We start from the raw sequence: 11,567 nt of genomic DNA, 5'->3' as shown, positions 1-11,567 counted from the left end.
TGTGTGTGTGTGTGTGTGTGTGTGTGTGTGTGTGTGTGTGTGTGTGTGTGTGTGTGTGTGTGTGTGTGTGTGTGTGTGTGTGCGCGTGTGTGCGCACAGCAGGGCTTTGCCCAGAACTTCCTGCGAAGGATGTCGACACGGAGCACCATCCCGGGCGGTGGCGTGACGTTCGAGGTCGTGTCCAACATTCCTGGGGTGAGCATGCCCACGCAAACTCAAGGGACATGCCATCTCGAGATGCCTTGTTCCCAACACCCCTTCATCATGTGAACATGCTTCACAGCTTTCTCTCAAGTTGCGCTTTTGTGGAATGCAGCTTCAGTTCTCCCTGGTGCTGTGGTCAAAAAGAATTCAGATGGCATGTTTCATTACTTTCAAATAGTATTTGTTTTGGACATTTTTGATCATGAGTGACAAGATGAAGGAGAACATTCTCCATGTGTTGTGGTCCTATAATGCAAAACACACCAGAGTTGGGTACTGGGCAGTCATTGGAGACACTGCAGCATTGTTTTGTGGTGCAATTGCTGTTATTTGTTTTAATCGAGTATTTTCTCTCGAATTTAATCATTCTCCCTGTACTTATAAAAAGTCGAGCGTACCCTTTCTTTTAGTTTTTTTTTTAGTCGTTTTGTTTCTCTTGGTCTGTTTTAATATATCAATATGGGACAAGAGTGTGTTGTGACCAAGTCGGTTTGTCCACATGCTGGATTTAGGTTTTTGTCATTCTTTCTTTAATGTTGTGGAATGTGCCCATGCGTGTGTGTGTGCCCAGGATGCCCAGGGCTCAGAGGACCGGGAGATGCTCGCCCGCATGGCCGCCAGCGCCGAGAACCCCAAGTCCTCCGACAACGAGGCGGCCATCGAGAAGTACCTGCGCAGCGTTCTGGCCGTGGAGAACATCCTGACTCTGGACAGACTGCGGCAGGTCAGAACCGGAATACTGCTCGTACACACACACACACACACACACACACACCCATGTATCTATATGGCTCTGGGCTAGTGCACACTCGGTTCTAGAATGGACCTCAAGGCCCTCACTCTAGAATGTGTTGCTTTCTGTGTGTGTTACAAGTCCAGCATATCCATGTACCCATTCCGAAATTGTGGTAACAATTTTAACATGATCTTTGTGTGTGTGTGTGTGTGTGTGTGTGTGTGTGTGTGTGTGTGTGTGTGTGTGTGTGTGTGTGTGTGTGTGTGTGTGTGTGTGTGTGTGTGTGTGTGTGTGTGTGTGTGTGTGTGTGTGTGTGTGTGTGTGTGTGTGTGTGTGTGTGTGTGTGTGTGTGTGTGTGTGTGTGTGTCCTTGTGTGTGTGTGTGTGTGTGTGTGTCCTTGTGTGTGTGTGTGTCCTTGTGTGTGTTTAGGAGGTGGCAGTGAAGGAGCATCTGGCTACTAAGGGCAAGGGGAGCAGAAGAAGCTTGAGCTCTCCGAGTGTGCACCGGGTAAACACCTACCTCACCTCCTGTATTCTCACCAGTGCCTTTAGCTTCTGCTCTATATACCTCTATATACAATATGCTTTGGGTATTAGTTATTTTTGATGGTAATAGCTGCTTCCCTTCTGTCTTCTGCAGCTGTCTGGAAGTAGACAGGACCTTAACTCCACGCTGGACGACAACAAGGTGTGTGACACTGTGGTGATGGTGATGATGATGATTATATTTATACGGCTCTGATCAAGCATAGAAAGAGTGCTTTACCACCAACTGCATGTGTTCAGTTGAACTTGACATGTGTACTGTCTGCTGTGGAAGGCATCAGTGCTTCATATACCAGCCCTTACAGAGCATTCGACTGTCTGAATGCTTCATAACATTAGATGACTAAACAGAATGACATATCAATTCATTCTGTACACTTAATCCATTGAATGTGTCGTTCTGTTTTGTCATGTTTCTCATTCAAGCGCGTTGCGTAGTTGTGTAGTATCTGTGTGCTCTGTTCTTATGGGGACCGTGTTCTGTGCTCATGTTCCGTGCGGTTCCGCTTCTCTCCTGTTAGAGCCGATGGGAGAGCCAGCAGGACATCTTTATGACCTCCCCCCAGTTCAGCCGCACCCTCCCCAGAACCTCATCTGCACACAGCCACAACCAGATGCAGATGCAGAACCAGATGCAGAACCAGATCCAGAATCAGAATCAGAATCAGAATCAGGATTCTGAACAAGGTAAGCACCACAGCCCCAGAGATCTTCCCCCTCCACATCTCTCAGGACAGAGCAGGAACCTTTCTCATTACAGTCATTTCCCACATTGTGTATAAGCCGCAGGACCGTGTTTTATGCAAGTTAAAAGAAACAAAACCATGTTAACACCATGTTAACTGGCGCCCTATATTAACCTCATAGCTGAAGACATTTTGCAAAATCAATGTGTGAGCCGCGGCTAATAGTCGGGAAATTATGGTACACTGTATAGGTTCTCCTCTTGTTCCTAAACATTGTTCCCAAACGTTTTCCTAATGCGGCACACTATTGACCATAAGAAAATCTCACAGCACTGGGCTCCACCCAGGCCCTGCAATTGCTATATATTTCCTGACCTAGCATCTGTTCAGGTTTATACCTGACCAAGACCTGAGTGGTCGAAATGTTGTACTCTGCCATTAAACTGGGAGCGTACAAGACAGGGTGTGGAGAATTTTTGACAATGTTTGTGCCCATATCCAGCACCTGTCAAGTTGTATAGATGTGTGTACATTCCTACACTGTAAAATCTCACAGCACACCAAGACTGAGTAGGAACACTTAATGTTAGACGTATGCATGCCTTGAGTGTTCTAGGTCAAGGTTTAGCCTCTAGGTCATTGTTTATGTCCAGCACTATCCTCTGGGATTTGTGCATGAGTGTTTTATTCAGACGTTGAGCTGGAGAGATCATGATTAATGGTCTGGTTAAGTTGGTCAAGTGTACACCTGAGGTATGGCCAAGCTAGTCCTATCAGAACAGTGCCCCTTCTTGATCTAGGTCTACGCAACCTGCCCCGAGGTTGTGCTTGTTTCTGCCCCTTGGCTGCGGGTTAGGTCCCTTTCTGCCCCATTCTTTTGCCCCCTTTGGCCCTTCTCTCTGAGTTCCTCATGGCTGTATGGTTCTGTGCCTCACACACACACACACTCTGTATTGGTCTGCTCAGCTCCGCTGGGCGCTGGTATCGCTGACGCCGGAGATCCACACTACTTCACATTCATCTGTAGTTGTTCTCCGATGCTGAGCACCATACGCACTGAGCTGTAGCTCAGGCCTGTAGTTCAGGCCGCTGGGTCGCCTGGGCATGATCTAGCTGCTTGTAGGCTTCTAGCATTTTCTCTCCGGTGCTGGCCTTCAACATTCTGGCTTTAATCTTGGCTGTCTACTTCTGCCACTCCTCTCTCTCCTCTCCTTTCCTCTCTCTCTCCCTCGATCCACTTCTCCTCTTCCTCCTCTGTTTGTTTATCTCTGCCCGGTCTCCCTCCCTCTCCTCTTTCCTCTCTCTCTTCCCCTGTTGCTCTTCTGCTTTCTCTTCTTCTTTCCTATTCTTGTTCTCTCCCTTCTCTCCTTCCTTGCCTGCTTCTCTTCCACCTCCTCTTCTTTTTATTTTCTACCTCCTCTCTCTTTGCCCTCCTTTCTTCCTCCACCTTTCCCTCTCTTCACCTCTCCTCTTCTCCTTCCCCCTTTGCCTTGTTCCCTTGCTCCGTCCTTTCCTCCTCCACCTTTCCCTCTCTTCACCCTCCCTCGCTCCCTCGTTCCCTCCCTCCATCTTGTCCTCCACCCACCCCACCCCACCCCACCTACCCAGCAGGTCTCTTAGGGATCGCTGCCTCTTTTCTCCCCCCAGTCAAGGCCGTGGTGCCTCAGATGCCCAAGCTGCTCAAGTCCCTGTTTCCTGCGCGGGACGACAAGAAGGACCTGCGGCCGTCTCCCGTCTCCCAACAGGTCGGTGTCCCAGCAGCACTCAGCCTGTGGCTCCTTTGATCAGTGGTGTAGTCTATGTGATACGCAGGACTACGCAGTATACCCACTTAAAAAGCATCACCATCTCAGTATACCCACTTAAAATAGGCAAGAATACATATTAACATTTGGGGTTGATCACAGTATACCCACTACAGTTAACTTTAACATAACACAGTATATCCACTACAGCGAACTAGACTACACCACTGCTTTTGATCACTTACAAGGAAGCAACACCAGAGGTGCATTCAAATTCACAAACATACGCAAATGTTTGCAAGCAGTATTCCGTTAGCCTTGAGTTTTTTGGCGAACGTTTGCAAACAATTGCAAACAGTCTGAGGGAGTAGTTCTCAGCAAACATAAAGTTGAACTGGAGGTGAGTTTGACGAACGCAACAATGCAATTACCGTTAGAAAGGAATGTTGGCGCCACCAAATTGTTCAAATTTCTGTTTGCCACTGCTCGCCCAATTTGAATGCACCTCAGGTACACAAGTGACGCGCTCAGTTCATAAAACAAATAATAGTTTTAGAAGACTCGTCTAATTCTTTCGAAAGTACACGCCTTCATCACGTCTGGTCTAGCCAGTTCTATTGATTGTAGTGGAAGCTAATTATCGCGGCAGACGCAACATGAACAGAACGCTCCAGTTACGTGTCCCGTTATAGCCTCCCTGTAAGAGTTAAGATGGAGAAGAGAAGTATACACTCCAAATGTATAGGACAGAGGTCTACTGTTTCTGAGTATTCTTCTAATGTACTGTATAACCCTGAAAGGAAATCTTTGTAGAACCTTTTGACTGTCTTAGATAACGAGACATAATGTATACACTATTGTAGATGCAATATAAAGAGGGCACACATGCTTTGGAGAGTGCAGTCAGTTCAGCTATTCTGCAAACTGAAATGGTCAATACATTTAAGTCATTGATCCAAGGGCGTGCATTCACTGTGGAGTTTAAACATGACGTGGACTCCCTGACATTTAAGTAATTACAGCAGACGGTCAAATGATTTTCATGGAGAGGAATTCACATTGACAGCTCCACAGCATCCTCTCGCAACGCTGATGGTATTTCAGGGATGCTTGATGCGAACTGTTTCCAGTACAATCTATTTCTGATTTCTGTCAGTTCCATACAGACGGATGGATCTTTTTACTCTCTCTCTCTGTGTTTTTCTGCCTTAGCTTTCACTTAGCGGTGGCTTTTTTAATGACGACGCTTGGCCGTGAATACTAAAACCACTGGCGAGCTCACTCGTGCCATAAACTGCTTAAATGAAGAGAGACGGTGTTCGCTGTCGGTGAAAGGGCAGCTCTTCCTTTAAAGAGCTATTTTAATCACTAAGCCGCAGAAGGAAAGAGGGAGACACAGAGAGACGGGTAGAGAGAGAGAGACGTTACGGAAGATTTCCATGCATAATTTCCATTCAGTATAAAACATTTCCTCTCTCCCGTTGCCATGTGAGCGGGAGACCCACCGGAGCCGTTACTGGCCCGTGAGCCGTCCGGCCGGCCCTCGTCCTGACCGGTCCTAATCTGGGGTGTAAAGCACCTCTCTCTCTCTCTCTCTCTCTCTCTCTCTCCCCTAAAGACCGTCTGCCCTTTTTAAAGGAGAGCGTGTCGCTTTATGGGCGAGCGAGGAAACGCAAGTTTTACAGCTCCAGCCGAGCCATTCTTGTCTCTCCCTTGTGAATCATGCTTAACAACACGGACTTGCCCTCTTTTTCACAGCACACGCCCAGGATCATGATGCAAACCAGCGGCAACTCGGACGATAGCCGAGCCAGGCTAGAGCCGGTAAGAGAGACACGCACACACACACACACACACACACACACACACACATGCTTGCGTCCGGCACAGCATTCCTGTCCCGATTCCCTCTAGCGAGAGAGCATGGGCTTCACCCCTTCTCCCCTCTCTTTGTATCTGCATGATGTAGCTCCACTTAACCCGGTCCGTGGCCATATAAGGTTCAAAGAACAGCAACTTCAAAGCAGTGAGAATGGCGAGGTTGAAGTGTTCAAGTGTGTGTGTAAGAGAGAGGGGGGAATGAGTGTGTGTGTGTGTGTCAGAGAGAGAGAAAGAGTGTCGAGTCAAGTCATGTTTATTTATTAAGCACTTTAAAAAACAGTTGACCAAAGTGCTCTACAATACAAAAGTTCAGAAACCTGATAGACAGGTAGATAATGATCAGGCATCAAACAATATCAAGTCTGTTTCAGAGAGAGACAGAAAGTGTGTGTGTCAGAGAGAGAGAGAGAGAGAGAGAGAGAGAGAGAGACAGACACAGAGAGAGAGAGAGAGAGTGTGTGTGTGTGTGAGAGAGAGAGAGAGACAGATATGATTACTGTAGTCGGGAGTCAGTGACTCATCCACTGCAAGCCTTGAATAAAGTGAGGTGGTCACACTCTGCCCTATTGTATCTGAATGTAATTACCCCCCCTCCTCCTCTCTGCCCTCCTACGCCCCCCCCCCCCCCCCCCCCCCAACCTTCCTTTACCCCTCCTCCTCCTCTCTGCCCTCCTGCGCCCCCCCCCCCCCCCCCCCCAGGTGACTGTCCAAGGCAGAAGCCCGGGCCCCGAGCGCCAGTCGGACAGCCCCGACGCGCTCCCCTGCTCGGCGCATGACCCTCCGCATGACACCCCCCTCAGCCCCATCAGCGAGGCCTCCAGCGGCTACTTCTCCAGCAGCGTCTCCACGGCGACGCTCAGCGAGGCGGCCGGCACCGTCCCCGACGCCACCACCACCACCACTGACCCAGTAACCCCCCCTCTCCTCCACCCCACCACCTCCTCTTCCTCCTCCTCCTCCTCCTCCTCTGTCGCCCACGTAGAAGCTTCCGGGCTAAAGCCCCAGAGGACGGCGGGAGCGCGGGAGTCCGGTCCGGCCGAGCGCAACGGCGTGGCCCCGGCGCCTCTGCTCCGGCCGTCGGGTCAGAACAGCGCCACGACGGGCCCTCTGCGGGTCCGTCAGTCGGAGCCCATCCGACCAATGAGAGGAGGAGAGGACGCCCAGGAGGACGGGGGGAGGAAAGGAGGCGGAGGAGTAGGAGGAGGAGGTGCTCTGGAGAAGCTGGAGATCCTGTCGGACGAGGAGGCGGCCGGGCAGGGCCAGGGGGAGGTGGAGGTGGAGGTGCCCGCCTGGCTGAGAGTGGGCGAGGGGGTGACGCTGGGCGGAGGCAAGACGGGCACCGTGCGATACGTGGGCCAAGCCGACTTCTCCGACGGCACCTGGGTCGGAGTGGAGCTCGACACGCCCGCAGGTGAGCTGAGAGGCGGGCGCGGAGATTAGATTGGATTTTATAGACGTGTGTGTGTGTGTGTGTGTGTGCGAATCAGCTTGGAAAATTAATTTTATTGAAACGCAAACACACATTACTGCAGTGCGAGTATATCTGATATGCCACCATACGGTACATCATGGAAGATGCGATGTGGTGTATTCGTTGTACTGATGTCTCTGAATATATATGCAAACGTCCTTGAGCCGTGTGTTCATTGACCTCTGAATGCGTCTGTTTCCGACTCCGCAGGGAAGAACGACGGTTCCGTGGGCGGTCGGCAGTACTTCCGCTGTAACCCGGGTTTCGGGGTTCTGGTGCGGCCCGACCGGGTGTCCCGGCGCGAGGGAGGCCGGAGGCACACCGAGAACCGCTCCAGCGGAGACTTCACCCGCCACGCGGTCCTGTCCCGGCCCAAGATCGCGCCAGAACCGGCTGCCCAGCGCAGAGAGAACCGCAAGTCGTGGAGCAGCTGAGAGCGATCGGGCCCAGTGCTGTCCGGTCTTGTCCGGTTCGGTCCAGCCTGCGAGGAAGAGACCACTGAGACGCCCCAGCAACATCCCGCCCCCCCCCCCCACTCCCCACCAGACCCTGAAGTTCTTCAACTCTACAGAACACCTGCCCACCCCACCCCAACCCCATTATAGAAAAATATAGTTTTTTTTAAATCCTTAACAGCCCCTTGTTGTTGTCCTATCACTCTTGAGGTCATGCCTGCTGCTGTCTCCTGAATTACTGTGCTGTGGTGGGTACCCCCCCCCCCCCGTCTTGTCAGCAGCGTCAGCATCCTGCTCCCCTGGGAGCCGTACAGGGCGTCCTTGAGCTCCGGCGCTGCGTCGGAATATCAATGAAAAGAGCGGAGCGGAGCAGCGCCTCTCCTCGCCTCGCGTCTCGTCTCGTCTCAGTCTGGAGCTCTCCTTGAGTTTGACCGCTTTAGTATCGGCCACAGATCAGCTGCCTGAGCCTCCGCAAATGGGGTTTGTGCTCTCCGCTGGTGAAATATCACTCCCCCCCCCCCCCCTCCCCCTCCCTCTCTCCCTCTCTCCCTCCCTCCCTCTCCCTCTCTCTCTCTAGCGATCTGTCTCAGTGTGTCTCTGTTGCTCGGTGGCCGAGCTGCAGGGAGTGGACTTTGATGTGGGTCTCTTTTGCGGACCCATTTCGTCGATGATTATGCATGATGTATCCCCCTTCTGAGAGGAGGCGGGTGGACCCAGAATGTGCCTTTTCTGAATCAGCGATTTTTACTGCAGATTTTTAAACTCCCATTAAACCTCTCCACCCCCACCCTCCATCCCCACCCCTCATCTTCTCATGCACCTACCCCCACCCCCACCTTTCGCGCGAGAATGCCTTCTGAGACGGCCGCCACCGCTGACCCGGAATTGGACCGGAACCGAGTCTTGGTCTTGGTCTTGATCTTGGTCTTGATCCTAGTCCTGGCCCCGGCCCTGGCCCGTTGTCGGCTGGTGTGGTGGTCTGGGTTTGTGTGTGTGTGTTCAGTGACTGGTGATCTCAGGGAGCCGTGATGTCGGAGAGGTTGTGCAGAAGGTGCCTGTCGTGACTCGAACCCAAAAACGGGACTCTGCCGTCACTGTACGTGTGAAGGTGCAAATGCGGACGTGAGGAGAAAGATTCACCGTATATATACGGCGGTGAGGTTACGTGGAGACGAGATGGACAAATGTTATCATAGTTTTTAGAAAATGGACTAAGGGGTGAATCCCTGTTGAGAGAAAAGAAATAGAATATATAAATATATATAAATATTGCACAAGAAAGAACCCTGTCCTTTGGAACGGGGATTGGGGGAGATGTAGTTTTTTTGGTGTTGTGCCATTGGGACAGGTGGGTTATCAGTACTGCAAGAGAGGACTACAGAAAAATGCTGCTCACCCTGAGAATATCACCTCTGCATGTGTGTGTAACATGTCATGCTCATGACCCTCATTCAGTGGTTGTGATATGGGAATGTGTGTGTGTGCGTGTGTTTGTGTGTGTGTGCGTGTGTGTTGTGTTCTCCACCATTTCTGTTTGGAAGTGACCTTCTGCATGTAGAGACCTAGTCAACGTGTTTTGAATTGAAAAAGAAGAGAAAACAGACGTGTTTGAGGTTTCAGACATTTTAAAGCTTGTTCAATGTTATTGCAATGCACCTGATTTCTGACGGATTGTTGACCCGAGGCCTCTTCAGGTCAAAGCCCTATCGGTTAAGATGCTCAGCTGTTGGTCTCAGCAAGCAGTGGACAGTTAACCCTGAGTTACCAGGCAACAACAGCTTGGTGGTCCTATGAAGGGTTTGACTCACGGGGCCTGTAGCCTCTGTCTGAACCAGAGCGACGTAGTGGAGGAAATACAACCAAGTGGAAACTTCTGCTATTTGTTTCAAACGTGTGGCCTAGTCTTCCACCATGTGAGGAGCTTTCGTTGGGATCGCATTCCATTCAGAGCGTTCACGAGAAAGCAGAACGTGGACCAACAAACTGCCTCAGCAACTGGTGAAATCCCCATTTGTTGTTTTTTTTTGTTTGTTTGCTTTTGTTTTTTTGTTTGTTCTTGCTTATTTTTGTTGTTCCTTTACACTGATGCTCATTCCATTGAAACAAAGGCACATTATTGGAAAAGATGAAGGAAAAAAAACCGGCTTTTTTGTGCTCCAAGTGCATAACGTCGCCATTGAGGACTTGCTTAGTAAAATTCCATTACTTTATTTGTTTTTAATGATCTTGGGATTTATGATGCAATATGAAAACTTTACTAAAAATATATTTTAATGATTGTATTTGAACAGATGTATGAAAAATGAAAAGCCCCTGTACTGATGTCATTTGATTTGCACATGATTTGTTGTTTAGCATGATTCCAATTAATTACATTTTTTTTTAGCAAAAATTAACACGGACTGTTATATAGTTGTTTCATGCTGTGATTTGAGAAAAGTAGAGCTCCTTTTAAAATGACAAAAAAAAAAACTCTTCAGATGTGTGTCCAACTTTCTGATGCATGTGGAATTCTCCATTTTATTTATTTCCCCCACTTGCTGATGTCAGCGTTGTCAGCTGCTCTGTTGGTTTGATCTCGTTGCCTGTTGTCTCTCCGGCTCTGGTAGATTGTTCCTTTACTCTACAGTACACTGCCTCAACAGACTAACAGGACTGAAGGTAGATACACTAGTTTAGGAGCCTGGAGAGACGTTTAATGTTTTGATAGAAGCAGATAGTCGGCCATTGTTATCTTGCTGTTGGTGGTTGTCTAGGTATTCTGTGCGGTGTGTGGTAGCATCATCTTTGAGTTGAATGTGCCTCGCTCATCCAGAGCAGAACAAACGCACAAAACAGCCTCTGGTCTGCAGAGATCTCACCCGGTGGGCAGAACAGAACCCAGTTTAAATCTTGAGCTTTTTTGCTTTATGACCGTTTGTTTCCATTTCGTGCATCACAAAAAAAAACAAACAGAAGTGTTCGTCTGCACTTAAAACTCAGATCTGGTTCGGAACTCATTCTTAGTTCCAGTATGGTGGTGCCTTTTTAAAATACTTTTTCTTTTTTATTTTTTTTATCTTATTTTGTTATGTTTCCAGAATCCTCCTTGGACTCACACACTACCCGCTGTCCGGTGCAGTAATCCCTTGGGGACGTCTCTCCTGTCCTGTGCAGTAACTCCGAGGGTCCAGCCATCCCCTTTGTCCTGCGGTCAGGGGTTTGTTTTGGTCCCTCAGTCAGTGCTTTAGTAGCTAACCCGGTGCTCTGTAAGGTTTTAGCGGCCACTCGTACTGTACTGACCCTGTACTGTACCGTACTGTCTCTCTGGCCTTTACAACCTCACGTTACCTCAGAGGACCCTTACACTGAGAGCCCAGTCGCCTCCTGTAGGCCTAGTGGCAGGACAGGGCCATGTCTTATACAACAGACAGTGACGCACACACACACACACACACACACACACACACTTTCATACACTCATCCACTGCTGACAGATCTCCACACAAACACACACACACACACACACACACACACACTCTAACTGACTAACTACCACGCAGTGATTTTTTTGATGTTACATTGACAAAGATTAGTCGATACTGTGCTCCACGCTTCTCCAGGAAGCTGATACTACAGCCATACAGTTACTCAGTCCCCCAGCCCCCCCCCCCCCCCACCTCCACCTCCCACCCCTACGCTTGTATGGAGAAGTGCAATTCGCCCTCCTCATGTGCATCCTTTACATGTTACACTGCTGTCTGACAGAGTGCGGACAAGTTCACAGTGTATGAAAACTGTACAGTTCTGTGTTGACTATATCATGACCTGTAAACCCCCATACACACACACACACACACACACA

The 11,567-nt window shown here is 49.6% G+C and overlaps 1 protein-coding gene across 4 annotated transcripts in view; it reads left to right on the top strand.

The window, feature by feature from the left end:
• Window positions 1–8,270, top strand: part of kif13ba (kinesin family member 13Ba) — a 66,063-nt gene extending 57,793 nt beyond the window's left edge. Inside the window, exons 32-40 of one of the 4 annotated variants that reach the window (XM_062523350.1) lie at window positions 103–195; window positions 776–928; window positions 1,370–1,447; window positions 1,580–1,627; window positions 2,007–2,172; window positions 3,780–3,916; window positions 5,675–5,740; window positions 6,497–7,208; window positions 7,479–8,270. In XM_062523350.1, coding sequence (XP_062379334.1) covers window positions 103–195; window positions 776–928; window positions 1,370–1,447; window positions 1,580–1,627; window positions 2,007–2,172; window positions 3,780–3,916; window positions 5,675–5,740; window positions 6,497–7,208; window positions 7,479–7,702 — 1,677 coding nt within the window. In that variant the 3' untranslated portion in view covers window positions 7,703–8,270. Of the gene's footprint in view, window positions 1–99; window positions 196–775; window positions 929–1,369; window positions 1,448–1,579; window positions 1,628–2,006; window positions 2,173–3,779; window positions 3,917–5,674; window positions 5,741–6,496; window positions 7,209–7,478 lie in introns of all 4 variants that reach the window. The other 3 variants (XM_062523352.1, XM_062523351.1, XM_062523349.1) reach the window with 3 other exon arrangements.
• Window positions 8,271–11,567: the final 3,297 nt, after the last annotated feature.

This window comes from Sardina pilchardus, chromosome 20, assembly GCF_963854185.1.
Source record: "Sardina pilchardus chromosome 20, fSarPil1.1, whole genome shotgun sequence".
Taxonomy (NCBI): Eukaryota; Metazoa; Chordata; class Actinopteri; order Clupeiformes; family Clupeidae; genus Sardina; species Sardina pilchardus.
Note: the sequence above shows the minus strand (reverse complement) of the source record. Positions and strands in the feature narration are given on the sequence as shown.